The sequence below is a fragment of the Limulus polyphemus genome, unplaced genomic scaffold (assembly GCF_000517525.1).
Source record: "Limulus polyphemus unplaced genomic scaffold, Limulus_polyphemus-2.1.2 Scaffold175, whole genome shotgun sequence".
NCBI lineage: Eukaryota > Metazoa > Arthropoda > Merostomata > Xiphosura > Limulidae > Limulus > Limulus polyphemus.
Window position 1 is genome coordinate 194,477 of NW_013665785.1, and position 22,276 is coordinate 216,752.

The 22,276-nt window shown below is 32.3% G+C and overlaps 1 protein-coding gene across 3 annotated transcripts in view; it reads right to left on the reverse strand.

The window, feature by feature from the left end:
• Window positions 1–4,329: 4,329 nt before the first annotated feature.
• Window positions 4,330–22,276, reverse strand: part of LOC106478039 (neuronal acetylcholine receptor subunit alpha-7-like) — a 128,061-nt gene continuing 110,114 nt past the window's right edge. Inside the window, exons 5-9 of one of the 3 annotated variants that reach the window (XM_022381554.1) lie at window positions 19,202–19,455; window positions 16,199–16,393; window positions 11,953–12,039; window positions 9,277–9,386; window positions 4,330–7,129 (exon numbers count right to left, since the gene is read on the reverse strand). In XM_022381554.1, coding sequence (XP_022237262.1) covers window positions 6,680–7,129; window positions 9,277–9,386; window positions 11,953–12,039; window positions 16,199–16,393; window positions 19,202–19,455 — 1,096 coding nt within the window. In that variant the 3' untranslated portion in view covers window positions 4,330–6,679. Of the gene's footprint in view, window positions 7,130–9,276; window positions 9,387–11,952; window positions 12,040–12,168; window positions 12,256–16,198; window positions 16,394–19,201; window positions 19,456–22,276 lie in introns of all 3 variants that reach the window. The other 2 variants (XM_022381555.1, XM_022381556.1) reach the window with 2 other exon arrangements.

Here is a 22,276-nt window from a genome sequence, read left to right on the forward strand (position 1 = left end):
TGACAATTCTGTCAAAAAATAGTTCACGCGCATTACGCGCTAGAAGAGACGAAGCAACGTTCATAGGTTGGAAACGATGATCATCGGAGAGTTCGTAAGGCACCCAAACACCTTCTTTCTGGAATTTTCCCAAATTCCTTATATGTTTACGTATTGTTTGATGAGAGACATGCAATTTCAGGGCCATTTCACGAGTGTGTTGCCTTGGGTTAGACTCAACAAGCGTCTTCAGAGCATCAATATCAATTCCAACATGTCGGCCCCTGCCATCACAGTTTTTAAGGCTAAAGTCACCTGAACGAAATTTGCTGAACAATCGTTGACACTTACGAACGTTCAAAACATTTCCAGAAACTTCTTTGATATTCTTTGTGGCTACAGAGGCGTTGTTTCCCTTCTTGTATTCCAACAGTATTACACGCCGAATGTGTGTGTCTCGTCGTGTGTCGTCACTATAAGGGATTAGAGTATACTAATATTAACATATTATATAGGCTACAGTGAAGTGACGTTTAGGCGGTTCGTTTAACTATTATACGTGATGTACGTTTTTTCTGGGGGGGGGTAATGAAAGTGTTCCAAAACGAGACATTAATTTCTTGACGACCTTGTCTGTATTCTAAAGTTATGTTTTTTGTTGTTTTTGTATTGTTCAATACCACTTCGAGTTAACTTTAGCTTCAACTTTAACACTTAACAGGGCCTTGTGAGCGATATGTCCAATGAGCAGCGTTATGAATGCTCAAAAATATGTGCTTTTGTAACAGCAAAACTCATATTTCTGAAGTCTAAACTGTGATAGACAACTATATAACTGAAAGATCAAGAAAGATTTGTACAGATTAAGGAGCTGTTTCAAAATACTGAGAAAATCCTTCCAATACCTATTAATATACAAGTATTCAATTGCTCGTTTAATATTTCATTGAAGCATAGATATCTTTGTTTGAGAAGTCGAATCAATAGTTTTGAATTAGTTTTCAAAATGATATACAGTTAGGTGTATTTATTATTTCTGTCTATAGCTTTCATCTTCTTCGTGGAATACTTTGAACACGTTCTTTTTGTTGATGCTTTAAAAACCGTGTAAGTAGGATTCGGAACTTAAAAGGAAATGGATTCCGACAATGGATCTTGCTCAGAGTTAATTAATAACATTAATAATGAACAATACAACATAGTTAATCAGCATTGTTGTTTTAGTTCTAATTGATTAATAGCATTAATAATGAACAATACAACATAGTTAATCAGCATTGTTGTTTTAGTTCTAATTGATTAATAGCATTAATAATGAACAATAAAACAAACTTAATCGGTTTGTTTTAGTTCTGATTGATTAATAGCATTAATAATGAACAATAAAACAAACTTAATCGGTTTGTTTGTTTTAGTTCTGATTTATTAATATCATTAATAATGAACAATAAAACAAACTTAATCGGTTTGTTTGTTTAGTTCTGATTAATTAATAACATTAATAATGAACAATAAAACAAACTTAATCAATATGGTATTTTTAGTTGTTATTGATTAATAACATTAACAACGAACAATAAAACTGAGTTAATCAGTATGATATTTTTAGTTGTTATTAATTAATAACATTAACAACGAACAATAAAACTGAGTTAATCAGTATGGTATTTCTAGTTGTTATTAATTAATAACATTAACAACGAACAATAAAACTGAGTTAATCAGTATGTTATTTTTAGTTGTTATTAATTCATAACATTATCAACGAACAATAAAACAGACTTAATCAGAACAAGTTTTTTTTTCTTTTTACAAATGCAAACTGATCTTTGATCTATCTTAAGAAATCTAGCCTACAGTTAACCATGAAAGCTTTGACCTTCTTGGATATATTGCATGGTATTGAGAAAGACTGTGGTATAACACATATACACATATTGATCCATTAGGTAGTTTCGTTTTGTTGTCTTAACATGACACAGTTTTCAGGGTGTACACCGTACTTAAGATACTAGTAACTATTTAAAGGAATTTCAACTATTGCCTTTGTACATATTAGCACAGAAGATGCTGATACTATAAGTATTTTTCAATATTTACTAAGAAGGAGTTTCCAGAAATTTCTGTTACAACTTGCACTTTGTTTTACAGGCCTATCTAGACAAACGTTTGAGTATAGTCCTCGTCGCCACTGGATATGACAGATGTAATTTGGTTGACATACTATAACATATTCTTCTTTGTTTTACTCATATGTTCTTAGAACTATTAATTTAGTTTTCTTCCAATGACCCTCTGGTTGTTTAACCTGCTTCAAGTACAAGAAGACAAGCTTGCTTGTTTGCCTGTTTTTTTGGGTTTTTTTCAATAATAGTAGAAATAAATACAATAAAATAATCAGCGTTAGAAATATAATAAATGCATAATACGTAGTTAGTGCATACAGGAGGAATCTACACATTTGGATAAAAAGTTTAGAAAAAAAAACGACCTTTATACTCCAGATATTTATAAAATAACTTTTATTTTAATCAACGTTTTGCCTTTACGGCTTCTTCGGGGTTAAAACACTCTATTGTATATTAATCCCGATGAAGCCGCAAAGGCCAAACGTTGTTTTCTAAACCTTTTATCAAAATGCATAATATTGTATTATTAGTCCTTACCTTAAACGTTTCACTTATAAATGACCTAAATAGAATTGATAACAATTATAATTTGCTTACGTAATCTAATTTACACCATAGTAGTCATTGTTCATGAAAAATGATGATATCAATAGCGCCTTAACCACTGGTATCTGACGTTTTCTAGCTGGCCTGACTTTGATGAGCTCTGGTGCTGTACGAAAGGCCTCTTCGGTATTGGTTATGGCAGAGGTTGGAGTAATACAAAATATTCTTCTTTCCTTATAATATATCGAATTATTCAGTATGCTGTGAGCCTAGACACGTGATAGATTGTAAATTAGGGCAAATAGACAGCAATTGATGCTTGCTGATACTCTTTGTAACATACACATGGGGGCTTGATAGATTTAGAGCATTAGTAAGAAGCGTTTATTTACTCGTGTGTTGTTCACAACAATGTGACGACTTTAAGGATGTCAAACAATATTTCAAAGAATGAATATTGCAATAAAAATACTTTCATCTTGCTGGCTGGTAGATGCCGTTTCTCATTACACAAATACACACAGTTATCTTTGTGATGGAAAGTGAAACCTGGCGGTTATATCAGGTAATAAAGATACCACGTTTTTTATGTACGATCTAGCAGTACTTTGGAATAGGGTACCACGATATTTACAGCTATAGATTAAGGATATTTGATATATTCAACTCTAGTGTAACATCATTTCAAATTTTCAAAATTCAAAATTGGGATATACTACAAAATAAAAACAAAAGGGAAAATATAACTTACATGTTTCAGTATTAGTTAGATGAAAACTTTTTTTCTCTAAAGTAGGAGGAACATAAACATTGACATATTTGGTTAAAATTGGACGTTTTTCTCTCCGTTAAAGAAACTAAATTTACGATAACATTAAAAGCGAATTGTTCCGTAGAGGAAGAAGCGGCATTTGTATAAAAGCAATGATTATCATGTGTACTGTTTTTAACATTTAATATTTCATTTAGTTTTAATGGAATAGAATAGAAAAGATTATTTTTATCCCATATGCAAAGCACGGTTTTGTTAAAGACATCCTCTAGGAATTAGAGAACGATACATAAACACTGTATCACCGTAGCCCCTCCAGTAGCACAACGGTATGTCTGCGGACTTAAAACGCTAGAAACCGGGTTTCGATACCCGTGGTGGGCAGAGTACAGATAGCCCTTATGTAGCTTTGTGCTTAATTAAAAAAAAAAAGTATCACTGTAACACTCGTTGCCAAGAAAATACGGATTCTGTTAGTCTATACTCGAGATTTTTTGTTTAGCACCTAAATAAAATCTAATTTTCTGTTTTAAAATTTTGACTGATAGTATTGCTACTAGAAATATTATATTTGTTCAGAGAACTCGAAATTCAGCGATGTTCGGTCAGGTTCTGGTAGGGAGAAAAGCGCGTCAACTAGGTTGATGTTCGTTGAAATATTCTTAACCATCATACGCATTAAGTCCGTTATAACGAACCTTCCGCATATTTGTCGAGAAAAATCGCGGTCGAACACAGACTCAACGTTCTGCTCCGTCCACATCTTTTATTACTAGCTCGTTTAAAATGGAGTAACGTTATTTGACAACTATGGCACGTATGATTCAAGAATAACTATCATTTCATCGGTATAGAAGTTATTAAAGTGAAAATGAAAACTTGATAGCCTGTGTATGGGGAAAATCATTTTATTGACAACACACAAACTTTACTAATCACACTCAAACGACATACACAAAGAGATTTGAAAGGAAAATTCAAAACTGTAACGCCCGACAGAATAACTACAAGAAAAAACCAAGAAAGCATTGAATTTCAACTTACATGTTCAAGTATTAATTAAATGCAAAGTTTGTTTCTGTAGAGTAGGAGGAAATACGACAGATCAAACAGTGCAATAATGGTTAAAATTATATAGATTTTTCTATCTGTCTAAGAAACTAGGTTTATCTACTTTTTATCGGAATCACAAGCCCAAATTTACGAACACATTAACAGTTAATTGTTTTGTACATCTAAGAAAATTTTAAAAGATGTAGAGGAAGGAATGGCATTTATATAAAAGCAATGACACTCGAACTCCGGATCCAAGCATCACGTGCTCAGACATAAGCAATATTTTGATATGTGTCAAAGTTGTTATTTGCTGACTGAGGCTTTTCTTTTATATTTTTACTTTATACTGAAATCTGAAGCTAAAGCTAATAACTTCACCTTGTGTATATTTGACAACAACGTTTTAGCATCTAAGGTTAGAAGATTACACCTTCTCCACTGTTTAGAAAATAGCTATCAATTATGTACCTCACCAAAATAGGCCCCTCTTTTTCAACGTATTTTTAAACATTCACATGGTTTCCATTTACTTCAAAGATAAATTTCTTATATTAGGTTCAATACATTTCTATGGTATGAGTAATGAACCAGGAATTATTGATTAACAGACCAACCAGATGCAAAACATTTACTTCACAAGTTTAACTAACCAACATCAATTTTCCCCATGTGGAAGCCATGTGAAATTTTGTTATTTTCCTAAGTATACTAGATAACGTAAGATTCTTCAAAATTAACTAATCAACTGGTGCTAATGATTGAGATATTATTATTTAAGCTAAAATCAATGCCCTCTTAGAGAAAACTAAGCCCTAAGCTCTCGAAAATATAATGCTGTGTATAACAGAAATGCATTGCTTTCGATGTCCAAATGTCCCCAATTTTGTGAAGTATTCTTCAATATGTAATAGCTAAACACTATTGAATTGTTTAGTTGATCGTTACATTTATGCATCCCAATATGTTTTTGAACAAAAAACGTTAAGAATAGGTGAAGAATTGGGCTAACACTAAGCCTAATATAACTTGTCTCGTTCGCTACACAGTTCGTTCTTTACGTTGATTGATCTCTAAAATTATTCGCATATTTTAGTATTTGTTTGGGTTATGAGAAAGCAATTGCACTGTAGGTTGTTGACACGTGAATATTTGCGTCCTTATTTATGTAACGCAAGTGTCAGCTTGTACACCAGATATAACGCATCATTCTAACGCAAAAAAACAACAACAACAACAAAAATCATTAGTGCGCGATGTTCGTTATGACATTAAGTTGAGCAACTACAAGGTATCCTATAATTCTTATTTAGGATGTTAATCGTAGCAAAATGACACTGATCTGGAAGCAGAATTTAGCGCGATGGACTAACATTTCTCGTGAAAGACTGACATGTAATAAGTGTTTAAGGACCAAAGACAACAGCAGTCTATAAGTGTTTAAAGACCGTGAGAGCTAGTGACAAGCCTACTGAAAGTTAAACAAAAAAAAAAGAAAGAAAAGGAGTACGTACCCTAAATTAATAGCTCTACGTATTACTTGTTACTATCTACAGCACTTAAGGGATGTGTTTAGACAATGCATACATAAGAAGGGTAACTTATTTACCCCTTTGACAGTAAAATATGACCTCAAGTGAAACATACGTTGAGATTTCTTAGGAACAAACGCAGTAAATTCTAACTTTAAATAATGTGTTAAATTAAGTCGAACTGTTAATGAAGACGCTATCTACATAAACAACCTGACATTAGACTTGTTTATCACAGCACAACGAAAGCTATGACTTCCTGCTAATTTTAGGACGTTTATAGAACACATATTGCGAACATGTTGAAGTGCAGTATTGCAATACGAAAAGACAACCCAGCTCTCTTCACCAGTCATGAAACACATTGTTTACAACTTCTTCTCATTACATGCTCCTCCTACTTATTCTGATATAGATTAAGCGCAAAACTTTCGTGGTTACACTAATTATACCGACTGTAAATAAGTTTAGAATTGAGTTGCCTTATCACATGCGTGTATCATTGGCACCTGAATTAATTCGTGAGCTCCAATTGTTCATGAGCTTCAGCAGATGTTGGAGTGTTTTGCTGTTCATGTTCAGTTTCTATGAAAAGGTACATAAAACAAAAAGACAGTACAGTAATAATATGACATATTTTTGAGGATTTTTTCCTTCTTTTGAATGGGTTAAGCTGCAAGATGAGGCGCCGAAAAAAGGCACAGGAAAGTTGACACCATTGTGAATATGGTAAACATTATCAGACATACTCTGTCAATCACCATGGCAGCGAATTTCCATTCTGCTATGATTTCCTTCGCATCGTCATCTTCCCGCAAATGGTTTGTGATAAAGCGAAGTTCACGAGTGATAGCACTTATTTCTCTTTGTGTAATGATACAAGAATGTATGGCTGCGTTGTCATCATTTGAAACGTGGAGGTAGCCAGGCGTAGAGTACGCAGGTCGGAAGTCGTCGTCGATGTCCAAGACATTGGCCAACAGGCTCCTGGAAGACCGCTCCTTCATTTCCAAATCCTTCATTTTGCTATTGAACATTAAACTTTTTTCTCTCATCTTTCGACCTGGCCTGCTCATGCGCAGAACCCAAGGAAGCCAGACGAGGAATATAGATTTTATCTAGAAAAATGTCAAAAAGAGACTAGTAAGCTAACAGCGACTGCTATAAAATAGTCAACATTTTTTAGAGTAAAATGATTGATGAACTTAAAGTAACACGTGTAACTGATTAATCTGAAATATACTTCTATTAATTATCATAATTATAATTTGCTTCGTTAGTAATACTAATTACATGCTTGCAATGAAAATTTATGGGAATAATTTCACAAAACTAATAGTCTTAAATATACATCTTTGACAGTTTTTTTAGCTTTACTAATTTCAGTAAAAAATCGTGTTTGTTTGATGTTCTTTTGGTCGACATAAGAATAATTTATTAATATGAACAATATGTTATTATTCTTCAAAGTAGCACAAAGTAAAATATTAGTGTAAATTAGGTAAGCAAAATGATAAAGATGTTATCTTGAAGCGTACTCACAGGATTGACAGAGAAATCGAACTGAGTTGACGAACAGTTATCAGTCTTTTAAAGAGAGCTGATAAGAGTCGTATCATGTGATATGCTTCTAACCTTCATCTCGAGCGTCAGACAGATCGAAGCTCAAAAAAGTAGCCGCATGGGAAGGATAAGAATGTGAGCAAAGTACTTACTGGCTGAAAATATGTGTGATGGCAAAATGAGCCCAGAACATGTAGTTGTGCTTAAAAGTTTTCACCGAAAAAACAAAGCAGCTGTTACAATGTACATCTGTCTACGTCATTTGTTATATTACATACAGTTTCTCGAAAAAAATAGATTTATAGCTTTGCTTCACGATTTATTTAAGTGGAACTGAAGTTTGGATATTTTGTTTTGTTTCTTTGAAGACACCTTAGTGGTCATCATGATGATGTTAACAAAGTTATTCTGAATTATAAAATAACTAAAATAAATTACTTAGAGCTAGAAACAGGGGTTTAACTTATGCTTTTATCATATTTTTATTTCTCTTAGTTATAAATATTGAGTTAAAAATATTTAGTCAAGTTATGAAACTCTTTCGTTCATTGATTATCAGAAATATAGTCCAATGTTGAAATGCCCTGCTAGTAACAACGGTTGTATTATTATTTTTTCGCACCCTTTGATGCTGTTCCCTTACAAATATTCAAGTATTTCGCATTTAATAAAATTTAAATAAGTCGGTGTTTTTCATCTGGTTGGATTTTATGTTTTGTAATAAACATTACTTTTGTTTTCAGACGTGGGTTAAACAAGAAACGTTTACACAAAGATGTCTTTGTAGAATGATGCTTTTTGGTAATTGCAATCGAGAATAATCAAATAAATTCTTATTTTTTATTCCTAATGGAAAATATATCATAGAATAAGTAGTGAATCTAGAGGAAACTCATAAACATTAAAATCAATTAAAATAAGTGCGTAATGTGTATTTTGATCATTATTGACATAAATTACAATTATCGTTAGCTTAAAATTAAATGCATTTTAAAGTTAAGTTAAAATTTCGATAAAACCGTAAATATCACGTTTTCCAATTTTCTGACAAACAGATGGAATAGTAAAGAAATAGCCTTGAGTCTTGTCCAAACTAGGGCAATGACAGGTAAAAATATCCCTCTACAATTAGTATAAGATATCTTTGTCGGGTAAAAATATCCCTCTACAATTAGTATAAAATATCTTTGTCGGGTAAAGATATCCCTCTACAATTAGTATAAGATTTCTATGTCAGTTAAAAATATCCCTAGTATAAAATATCTGTCAGGTAAAAATATCCCTCTACAATTAGAATAAGATATCTTTGTCGGGTAAAAATATCCCTCTACAATTAGTATAAGATATCTTTGTCGGGTAAAAATATCCCTCTACAATTAGAATAAGATATCTATGTCAGTTAAAAATATTCCTCTACAATTAGTATAATATTTCTACGTTAATTAAAAATATCCCTCTACAATTAGTATAAGATATCTATGTTAGGTAAAAATATCCCTCTAAATTAGTATAATATTTCTATGTTAATTCAAAATATCCCTCTACAATTAGTATAAGATATCTATGTTAGGTAAAAATATCCCTCTACAATTAGTATAATATGTCTATGTTAATTAAAAATATCCCTCTAATTTAGTATAATATTTCTATGTTAATTCAAAATATCCCTCTACAATTAGTATAAGATATCTATGTCACTTACACATCGTGGCATCTCGTGTGTGTCCGAGTTACGGTGATGGTAGTTCAGGACGACGACTGTCATGACTACAGAAAATGCTACCATTACCATTGTGCAGGCAAAGTATGTACCTGTAGGAAGAAAGAACGCATGAAAGCTACGCATTTTAGAGATACCATTGCAAGTTAGAGATTATTTAATTCAACAATATACACTAACTAACACCGAAGAGTTTAGAAAATGCACCTACTTTCAGTTAAAATTAATACAGTGAACCTTGTTGTAATTAAGGTGTATATTTGACACAACTAGTTATGATAAGAAGGAATTTTAATAATTCAGGAGATCATATTTAAATCCAACACTTTATTTTAATAATTCAGGAGATCATATTTAATTCCAACACTCTATTTTAATAATTAATAATTCAGGAGATCATATTTAAATCCAACACTCTATTTTAATAATTCAGGAGAACATATTTAAATCCAACACTCTATTTTAATAATTCAGGAGATCATATTTAAATCCAATACTCTATTTTAATAATTCAGGAGAACATATTTAAATCCAATACTCTATTTTAGTAATTCAGGAGAACATATTTAAATCCAATACTCTATTTTAATAATTCAGGAGAACATATTTAAATCCAACACTCTATTTTAATAATTCAGGAGAACATATTTGAGTAAGCTTCTACATTTTAGTAATTCAGGAGAACATATTTAAGTGCACTGCTAAATTTTGATAATTGAGGAAAATATATTTGAGTAAACTACTCTATTTTGATAATTCAGGAGAATATGTTTAAATAGACTGCTCTATGTTAATAATTCAGGAGAACATATCTGAGTACACTACTCTATTTTCCTTGCTATTCACAAGTGTAATGCCTCTTTGTAAAATATCATTAACTTAAAATTAAGTTTCACTTTCCTCAATATCACCAACAGTTAATGTGTAATTAATTTTATATATCCTTTAAATGAAAAAGAAAATTAGTTCATCATTTTTAAAATGAAATAATTAACGTACGAAACTTCAAAATTCAAACACACCCAGTACCAGGCATTAGGTTGCGTTCATAACAGATCAATCAGTTACAATTGTCAAATTACAGACAAACGTGTGGACAACAATAGAGACAACATGACAATCACAAAATCAACCATTAACAAGTATCGATGAGTGAAGTGTAGTGACAGTGAAAGAGGTACAAACCTGTCTCGTGCAAAACATGCTTGAGCAAGCAGTGCATAGATAACAAGGAGAAGAAAAGATGAAAGATTGCAGGTGAACTGTTGTATGTGGAAAAGGTTACAATAAAGTGTATTGGGAGTATTCAAATAAAAGTTTGTAACCAACTCAATGCTTAATGTGAACCTTGTTATAGTAGTGGCACTGGTTGAAACCACTATGATATAAATACGTCTGATTTTAATGACTTGTGACCGTATAACACTCGATATCATTATAAAATCAGTTTTGGTAATGCTAATTTTAAAATAGTTTCACCATTCTTGTTATCTACACCACCACGTTGGTTTTCAATACCTAAAAACAATAGAAACTAGCGCCATCTATATATCCTCAGCATCCTTCTGCATTTACTTTCATCAGTATGATCTGCTGAGTCCTGTAAAAGACATAATTGGTGACCATAGTTTTGCCTTAAAAGCAGAAATAAAGCTTCTAATGGTTTGTGATATTAGCTGTTGAAACGTTTAATATGTAGTGATAAGTTTTCCAAAGCATACAAAATATATAAACTTGCCAAAATTCAAGGTTTGAGAAAAATCATAGAACTCACAACGAACTGAAATTTATACAAGTATACTAAAAATATTATTCCATAATGAATTGTGATCAGAAGCTCCTAATTTTTACGAATGAAAGTGTAAAATATCGTTTAAAATTGGATTTCATTTTAAATGTTAGGAAAGAAAAAAAACGAATTTTCACAAACATTCATGGTATGGAAATACTATGAGAACTTCATATTGTATATAATTATTTAGAAATAGTATCACATAACAGTGTTCCGACTTTTGTAGATATATATTTGCTTTAACAGTGCTTCCAAAAAATAGTGTTATATTTATATATATTCTAGATATTATTTGATTATTTAAGCGATTTATTTGAAACAGGAAAGATTTTACAGGTACTTTAAACATTACAAATGTAGGCTGAGCAATAAACTTGATAGTTTCTCCTTACAGTTATAAGTCCAGTTACGAAAACAAATTATATACATTTTACAACTACATTCATAAAGAAAGAGACAATTGAAAGAAGTAACAAGTGAAATTATGCAACTGAATTAACAAACAACCCTTAACTAGATACAATTCACCACAAAATTACGTCAGAATATTGTTATGTAAGGAGTAACCCAGTTAGATAAATGTAAATCATAGAATTCATGATGTAACTTGCTAGTATTAATGTGGGTGTGTTCATATAGTTTGCTTCATTTTTTAAAATTCATATATACTTTTGTGGTGATAACGAGATGTTCTTTGATGATTCAAACGAAATTAATTTTTATGCCTACGTGTTATACCTGATTGTGTGTGTGTGTATGGAAGAAAAGTACGTTTTAAAGGTTTATTGTTGTTTATCACAATCAAACCAAGGACGTCACTAGTCACACTGAACGTATACACAGGTCGACAGACACAAACATCGCACCTATCAGAGGAACAGCATCAGAGGTCGGTGGCATGGATTCCGCCACGAGAAGCAAAAACACCGTCAGGGAAAGTAGGATGGTAACACCTGCAAATAACAACAAGCGAGCATGGGTGATTCATTCTGGGAACAAGTTTGGCCTACTACCACTAGGTGGCCTAGGGTAGAAATCCACGTGCAACAAGGAGACAAGAGTGGTGTGAATAGACACTTCACCTATGATGGATACAGCATCAGATGTCGGTGGCATATTCTGAGCTAGCTGAAGCATGAAAACCGTCAACGACAATAGGATTGTGACACCTAAAAAAAATGTTTAAACAACATTATAAAACATTAAATGAAGGACAACATCCTCTGGAAGCGTTATGTTAGTACACAGAACAATGTCGATGGCTTCAAACTATTAAAACCATTGTCGTCTTCATTGTATTCACCTGAAAAAATATTCATTATTATATATGATAAGTTTGATTTTTTATAACACTCTTATAATTAGGTTCTTCAATGTATCAAGTTACAACACAGTTTAGAGCAAAAGCTTAAATCTACCTCTAAAATCTATACTAACTTCACCTTTTCTAAATGGCATATTTTGATTCTAGGTTTTTATCAGCCTATTATCACGTTTAACATGCATTGCTCTGATTTCTCAGTAGTAGATTTTGAAAACATATTGTATCTTTTTCTTTTCTGATTTACACCTGATAGTAATAAGCCAGTTTATTGAAGGGTTCACAAATGTTTATCAATTTTTATGGAATAGTTTCTTCATCCCAGCTATTACCTCAAATTTGTTCACATTTATTTTCACTTAAACGAAATACTTAATGCCTTAGAAGAGACACACCCAACTAAAATATAATAGGGATTTTTTTCTTAGTTCTTTTTATGAGGACTTAGTTATTGGGTGGTAACTTAATTGTTGACGTATACTATATATGTTTTTATTGATACTTATTCTTAATTCTGCAAGTTTCGTGAAACATTTGATATCAACTTATACCAATTTATTCTTCTTCATACACTTAAAATGTGCTCATAATGATCAGAATTTTACAGGGTTCGAAGTCACTTTAACTATCGAAAAAACAATAGATACATAAAATAGTGCTCTAAAATAAGTTTGGAAAATTCCACATCAATTCCAACCCGTACTTTTAATGACTGTATTCTGGAGAAGTTGTGCGTTCATCAGCTAAGAAATATTTATTATATTTCACATTTTACATTTGTTATCAGTATTTCGATGAAACTGTTTCAAAAAAATTATCCAACTTGATAAGACTTAGAAAAGTTCTAAGATCAGATTTTAGTCACAACTAACATTAAATGCCTGAATATCTTTTGAGGATTTGATGGGAAGTAGATAATAAAAAAAACTTTCAGAGACTGCTTATGGTTTCATTATCTAGTTTATTTAATTTCCTTTCAAAGTTTTCCAGAAAATTGTGTGTTATTGATTAATTAAAGCAAAAGAAAAGATAAGTAAATCCACGTTTCATCTTGTCCTAGTGACATACACACACACAATCACTTGAACAAAAGCCGAGTGAACTTGCTCAACAGCTGGCCAGCCACTCAACGGAAAGTAGTTAGCTTGGGGTAAAATGGTGCAGAGGCTGAAAGCGCAGACATATCGTGAGAATGGTTTCGAGTAAAATAAGAAAACCAGAAGTTGTAAATATGATACTCGAAGAAACAAAACTGGTCGAGATTCATCAAGTTTGACATAGTAAATAGTGTGAACTTTTTCAAGTAAAAGATTCTACAAGGATGTAACGTACAATAATCAAGGAAAAATTACCTTGCCAGTTATACTGGTTTTTAAGAAACTTGTCATATACTGATGGATAGACTCTTATAGACAGACTGTATTAGAGGTAGGAATATTTATTTGACACCGAGGTCTGTAATCAATCATGGAGCATAAGGCTTAATAAGTGAGATATCAGTGGAAACGGTTGCCGACAAATTTGTTTTATTACATATCTTAAAGCTTATTTATTAAACCTTCAGCAGAAAGGGATATTTACTAAAATTAAATCTTATTTCAATAATGCCCTTAACGTTCCCAAGCAAATACATCTTGTACGAAATTGCTACAATAGAAACAACTTTTCATTTCCAAGCGAAAATTGGACTTATCCAAAGAAAGATAAATAAACAAATGTGGATAACTTAAATGAGTCAATAACAATCTGGCGGAACACCGAATATGATTTCTAAGTTATTCTGTAAATGTTAATACAAGAACATTACCAATTCATCAGCCGATCATCAAAGATGCGTGCACCTGTGTCATATTATTTCCTTTATTATACAAAAATAAGTAAAATCTATAAGAATACTTATTATGTTGAATACTGGATTGCAATCCAGTTAACACGATCTCTTAATATCAATCCCATTAAAGTTTATTTTATTTTATTTCGTGGAAGATAATTAAAAAAATCAAAAATTTTAATGATATTAAAACCTGCAGTTGCGCTGAGAAAAATCCACTACATGCCATTCGAGCTTCTTTCTTATTTCGATAATTTTTAGGATGTCTTGTAAAAAGTAGTTTGCAATTCGGACTATGACTAACAGTTGAACGGCTCTCAATTAGTCGTCCAATGCTCTGAAGTTTGCTGGGATTCTTATTCTTGTTAGAGATTGGGCTTTAATTTCTTCGCCAATTTCTTGGTAGAAAAGATATATTAAACATTTGCATATTATTTCTCGCAGACGAAAATGGAAACGAAACTTTGCGATCAGCTAGGACAAAAAAGACAAAAAATATACCAAGTTTTTTATATAGTGTCTTCAAGCTTCTGAAATATACGTGAATAATGAAAGATAGGTTTTTGACATGTGCTTTAGACCTTTTGTTTTAATCTTAGATCTTATCATATGAAATTATGCATTTTTATTTCAGTACATAGATAATAAGAAAATTTTATTCCCATCAAATTCTGCTTATAAAGTCACTAAAACGTGAGATTGTAATATATATTATAAAATATTATGCAACAATGGCTTGTTAACATTGTTGCATATCAAGTTACTGCAACGTGTAATTTAGCATTTATTCTTTCTATGAGATCACTTCGTAATTAGAATAAAATTACATCATTCGAGTTTCAAGAGTTTGAGAGGTGAAAATTGTACTTAAACCTAACTGCGGATATATTTGGAATTTTATAGCGTACATGGTTTGCTCAGCTCATGGCATCAATTAGTTTCTATATAATTATCCTGTTTGGTGTTATTTAGTAGACACCCTAGTGTGTTTGGTTTAATGAGAAGGATTTAATAATCGTTATAGCTTGGCTATTCATGATGTTAATGACTTCATTTGTTATTGTCAAGGATGATCCCTATGTAAAGCATCAGAAACTTCGTTTCTGCGTTAAACGATTAATTAGGCAATTGTCTTAAGGCAATATCACCCACAAGAGATTTGACTTCCTCACATATATGGGAAAAGTTTGGTCATAATTTCAAATCTACGGTCTTCATATAATTCTAACAATTTTGCTTTATGTTTATAATTTAATGCTAAATATCAAAACACAAGCTTTAGATATATTATTATATCGGTTCTAGATGTACAAGAAATAATTCCATTACGCTACTTAATATGCACTACAAGTTGATTCCAATGTGATTCAGTTGTCTTAGAAACATATGACTTTTCAGTATAGTTAGAAAGTCAGGATTGTTCAAGTATAGTAAAAACACTGAACGTAATATACCATCTGGAAAGTTAAGAATGTTCAAGTGTAGTAAAAACACTGAACGTAATCTACCATCTGGAAAGTCAGGTGTATGTCTTGATTTATCCTTCACATATTAATATAAAGTTATTTTATGTAAAATAAGTCAAGAACGTCAATAATTCTTGCTTGAGATGCTTTTTTTTTCAGAAGGCACCATTATCAAAGTTAATTTCATAAAGTCTCTTTCGACAATTATCTTTATTTATTTTTTAATTGTTTATTTGTTTATAATTAAGCACAAAGCTACACAATGGGCTATCTGTGTTCTGCCCACCACGGATATATAAACACGGATTTTAGCGTCGTAAGTCCGCAGACATACCGCTGTGCCACTGGTATTATTTATTAATCTCTGAACTTAATGGAGGTTGAAAACGTTATTATCAAAAATAACATTAACCGTAAAATGAGAAAAAAATCTATTAGTTGCCTGAAACGTAACTGTACTTATATTTTAAGACAATCTGAAAAGCGTAGCTCACCCAGAGTTAGCTTTTCTCCAGAATCTGGTGGTAATGCAAATCCCAACAAAGCCATTGATGAAATAAGAACACAAGGAATTATAAGGTTGAAGCCGTAGTAGAGAGTACGACGTCTGATGTGTAAGGTGAAAGTTATGTCGACGTAGGGTTGAGGACAACAAGTGTAGTATATTATATTTCGAACTCCAGGAAATTCTGAAAAAACAGTGTTTATAGATATATTTAAACAACTGTAAGAAAGAGAGTCGGTTTGAATATACGTGTAAGTTTTTTCAATAGTTACACCTAAAGTCAAGTAGATAACCATGAAATAGTTCTCTAAGTTAGAAAAATCTTACAATTAACTTCACCAATGCAGCATTAAAAACATTACAATTAACTTCATAAGTGCAGCGTGAAAATGTTACAATTAACTTCACGAGTGCAGCGTTAAAAAAGGATACGTTTACTCTTTATTTATTCAGCCCATAAAAAAATTAACTCGTAATCACTACATTTTAAGGTATTACTAGGACAAAAAAATTTACCTCTAGATGTTATGTTATCAAAAAGCTTAGATGATTGAAACCATTTTGACTAGACACAAAGCTAGTGTAGTTTTTTATGAAAATTAGATTTATGCCTAATGCGTTTTAATTGCTTGTTTGTTATGGATTTCGCACAAAGCTACACGAGGGTTGTCTGCGTTAGCCGTTCCTAATTTAGCAGTGTAAGACTAGAGGGAAGGCAGCTAGTCATCACCACCCACCGCCAATTCTTGGGCTACTTTTTTATCAACGAATAGTGGGATTGACCGTCACATTATGACGCCCCCACGGCTGAAAGGGCGGGATTCGAACCCGCGACCAACAGATTGCGAGTCGAGCGCCCTAACCACCTGGCCATGCGTTTTAATACAGTTAAATAAAATCTTACGCACACTCTCACAAATATATATATATATATATAGCTTAGACTGCGATTATGTTTTACTCAAGTAATCAGAAATTGCTACGCCAGTATAAAACCTATAAAAGTTTGTTTGTTTTGAATACTTGCGCAAAGCTACACTTTGGCTATCTTAACTAGCTGTCCACAATTTCAAACTGATAGACTAGAGAGAAGATAGCTAATTTAATGCGCCCCTTTGGCAACTGTTAAGCTACACTAATCGAAGAGTGGGATTTGGCCGTCACTCTTATAACCCACCCGTAGTTTCAAAAGCGGAGCGTGAATTTGAATTAACGGAACACGAACCATGGAACCAAGGATTCCCAGTCCGGAGCGCTAACCACTGAGCCATGCCAGACCCACTTATAAGAATATAGGCAGTAATTATATGCCCAGTAGTAGCTGTTGGAATCTAGTAATGGCTTCTGGGACTGTAAAGCAGCATGAAAAGTTTGTAAAAATTAGTTTTGGCTGGTTAAGGTCTATGTGCAATGCTGCAGCAATACTGCTCGTTTCAGCATGAGTTAACAGCTATATAAACATATTTGGATGCCAGATTGGTAGGAAATACACGAACATATTTTGATGCTAAATTGTTAGCACATAAGTAAATATACTTTGATGACAAATTGGTGGCAGCTATATAAACATATTTTGAAGCCAGATAGTTAGCAGGTATAGAAACATATTTTGCTGCCAGATTGTCAACAGCTATATAAACATATTTGATGCCAGATTGTTAGCACTTGAAGACAATATGCGAGGCTGACATGGTTTTAGAAATAAAAGTGGTAGTCTTAGAAATGGAAACTCTCCAGAATTGATGTTCAATATCCCATAGTATGTTATGTGTGATATAAACAACGTTCCAGTACAGATCTTATCAATGAATTTGCTGTAAATATAGCTGTGAATGTTAAATGCTGAATGTTACATGTGAATGTTACATGCTGTCATATAAACTGTTCAAAAATCGCTGCTGAGAAGATGTAGCCAAATAATGGATTAAGCAAAGCTGGATACGTGTGCTTTTTACCGATTAAGCAGGATTCAAATTGGTTTGGGGGGGGGGGAGACTGTTTTATGGAAGAGAAGAGAACGACAATATATTATAGCATAGTGAGGAGCAGTACAAGTCACTCAACGGTGTTGGTGATATACACACAACTGATGGCACCCTCTATATTGACAGGTATAGGCAAATTCTTATCCATCATTCCATTCCCCAAGCAACACGACTCATTCGGCAGTGATTCATATATTGACGCTAAAGAAGCCAATGGAACGCTCACGGCCATGGTATGATCCGCACATAGTTCTAATATGAACATTCTTAAGGTTGATTGGCTTTACATAAAACTTAGAAAGTCAAAAATCGACCAAACAACTTGGCTGAATTGTAGATAGCAATACAAGGCACTTCTTACAATATTAAACAGCAATACATTGAAACACTGTACGGCAACATGAACATTTATAAATAAAAAGTTATAAAAGTTATAATGTTCTGTGTAAGTCAGAGGTCTCACATACAAAATATTAATGCATTGTACAACTTATACTTTTCTCGTTTGTATTTTTTGTGATATTGTTTTGCACCAATAATAGATTCCTCATTTAACTGCCATTACTACTTTCTTTGTGACTTTGGAACATGTGTCGCTTGTATATGCATAATTATTTTTAATATTATACATAGCCAATTTATAAGAATATTATTATTTTTTCAATGAGCTTGAAAAGGTTTTTTTTTTTATTTTTCAAAACGTTTCCCACAGTTAAATTTGTATCTAGTCGAACTAAAGAATGTTGGTACTGGATGAAACCTACGAGTTTCACTGATAAAAAAAAAGGAAATAATGAGCATGCTAAGTCTATGTGGCAATATGTTGATATTAGAATAGTTAAGGTAGAACATTTACTCGTTTATAAAAAAAACAAAAACTTTTGTAGTTAACACCAGGCGAAAGAGAATTATTTCTCTCTCTCATTTCGAGGTTTTGTTTACTCATAATATACCAATTAAATCCCATTCTTACGACATACCCATTAAATCCCATTCTTATGACATACCTATTAAATCCCATTCTCCATTGACCACATAGTTTGAGAGATCAGCTTCGTCACTAGACAAGAGGAGGTCCAAGGAGTTTCCGTCGTACGTCCATGATCCGAATTTCATTACACATTTCTGATCGTCGAAAGGAAACCATGTGATGTCAATCTTGCACGTGCTTTTGAAAATCCCCGGCGGAATATACGAACAACTTCCATTGTGCTGAACGACAACGTTAGTAGGAAATGTACTGTCAATTCTTTCGTCCGCACTATGATAAGAAGGGAATTATCACAAACATTGAAATTGTTCTCCTTTGTCGGAAGTGTTTGGAATTAACATTTTATTTTTATGTTAGACAAAATGCTTTCCGTTATGATTTGCAACTATATCAATATAGGCATCCGACAAAAGCAGAATATAACAATAAATATTCCAGCTCTTCTTCAGTCACAGAATCTTAGTGCTTTAACTTGTAGGTTTCATTCTGTAAGGTTATAAGACTGACATTGTATACATGCCACCACTGTGGTTTTTACATAGATATTTGGAGCTTATATTTTGTCAAAGCCTGAATCATACTTGGTTTGCACACCCTAATTTTGAGACATTACTTTTATGTGTAAACCCGTATTGAAATCTTGGCAAAAACAGAATTAAATTCATACGCAATATTTACACAGAGGCTCATTTCTGTGCATTGGACATAAATTGTTCTTACAGTTTCTTTACGTAACTTATACTTCACGCTAAATGTTTGAACGTTAGTAGAAAAAATATAACTTTCAACTACCGAGTTGTTTTTATATTGTTAACTACGGATATGCTTCATATACTGCATCATATTACATAAGTTTATCTTTTTTTCCTGTTAAAACATTCATTGTACAGAAATTAACGAACAATTTAGGTGAAATCACCCATTTTCTATATATAATCAGTGTAAATTAATGTAGTGTTGATGCTTCTTTTGTTCTTGTTTAAATGTTTTCGTCATAAACCCAAATTCAGCTATCTGCTTCAACGGGAAACAAAAAGGGGAAATAAACGTATACCACGAAAAATGGCTAATGCAAAATAGATGTTTTAATATTCACAACGTTTCGGGCTGGGGTGCCCTTCCTCTGGTGTTTTTTTAGCTGCATAAATAATTTAGAAAAATATTTTTAAGAAGTGGAACTTATTGGTCATTTTAAGATTTATTAATCAATTTATTCTGTTTCTTGATAAATGAATACTTATATTTTCATATAGAAAGAAATATTCGTATATTTTTTCATTGCATTTTCTGCCGCGGCATAGCGGCTCATAGAATGGCTCTGAGTTTGTTTTTGTTTTCAAGTACAAAATTTTAGCTCCTAGCTCCGTCATATCTTGACCAATTTGAGATCTAATTACAGTTTTGGACTTAAGAGGTCACACCCTTTCGATTGATGTATTTGACCACGCCCAAGATATCATAGATTTATTTACTCTAATCCCGTCTAAAAGATTTTCAAGTGCCACGGCTATTGAGGCTTCCCTCTTGTTTTATGCTATTTCTCTGACATCAATAAATAAAATTCTTTATTTTAACCAAATTGAATACTACTGTGGGCAAAAGCGCTAGTTTGTTCACATATATGGGCTTTGCTAGTAGATTTTTAATTCAAACAGGGACATATTATAATTTATATATAATATACTGAAGGTAATAATATGTTTTTATTTGCAATTAAATAAACATTAGTTGAGAAAAATATACGTTTGTTATAAATATTTTTTACAAAGCATTAACCTACGAAAAATATTTTTGTTTGCCATATTTGCGCAAAGCTACACGAGAGATATTGCCACTAGCCATCCCTAATTTTGAACTGATAAACAAGAGTGAAGGAGGCTAGTCAACAGCAGCCTATTTCCCTCCCTGTCAACTCATCGAATAATTCTATTTGACAGTGTTGTTTTATAACGTGCATACGGCCTCAAACTATGAATCATGGACCCTCAAATTTTAGTCGGCACACTAATACCAAGCCACGTCCATATCATGGAAAAATGGAGCTCGAGAATTTGTGACACTAAATATTAAATTTATATATTGCATGGGAGTTAATGAGTGACCACAAAACGTCTAAAGAATTACTTTAAACAAAAAATAACAATTCATTAAGTTGCTCCAGATAAGTTAGAGTACCTATGATAACTGCTATTACCTGGTTTATTCCAAAAAAAAAGAAAAAAGGTATTGCTATTATCATGGTTATTTTGAAGGAATGGTATGCTGCTATTATCGGGGTTATTTTGAAGGAATGGTATGCTGCTATTATGAGGGTTATTTGAAGGAATGGTATGCTACTATTATCGGGGTTATTTGAAGGAATGGTATGCTGCTATTATGAGGGTTATTTTGAAGGAATGGTATGCTGCTATTATCAGGGTTATTTTGAAGGAATGGTATGCTGCTATTATCGGGGTTATTTTGAAGGAATGGTATGCTGCTATTATCGGGGTTATTTTGAAGGAATGGTATGCTGCTATTATCGGGGTTATTCTAAACGAATGCAATACTGCTACATCCTATTTTATTATTTAAAAAAGCAAAAAATCTACTGCCATTATTATTATAAAGGAAAACGATATCATTATAGCCATGTTTAATTCAAATAAATGCGATACACAATGTTTCTTTAAAAATATAGTTCGTTGATTAGGAAAGTCAACACTGATTTTTGCCGATAAATTTTCTTAAAATATCTCCTGATAACTGCTACTATTAAGCTGAAACATTTTAGGTTTCACTCTTGAAACGTGAAACCCATACGTATAAATGATAGACATTAGGAAATTTCCTGTAATTTGCAGAAAGTTTTAATCCTCATTTTGTAGTGTGTTATATAACTGTGGCGCCTCCTATTATCAGTTGTTATACAATCGCACGCATTCCATCCTTCACAACGTGAGACTTCTGTGAATACGATCAATATGGAACATATGTTTTCCATAATTTTTTCAGCGATAATTACTCATCCTTAATGTTTCAAATTAACTCAAAGTAATGTATTTTTAGTTTATTTATTCTAAGTAATGTATTTTTTAGTTTATTTATTCTA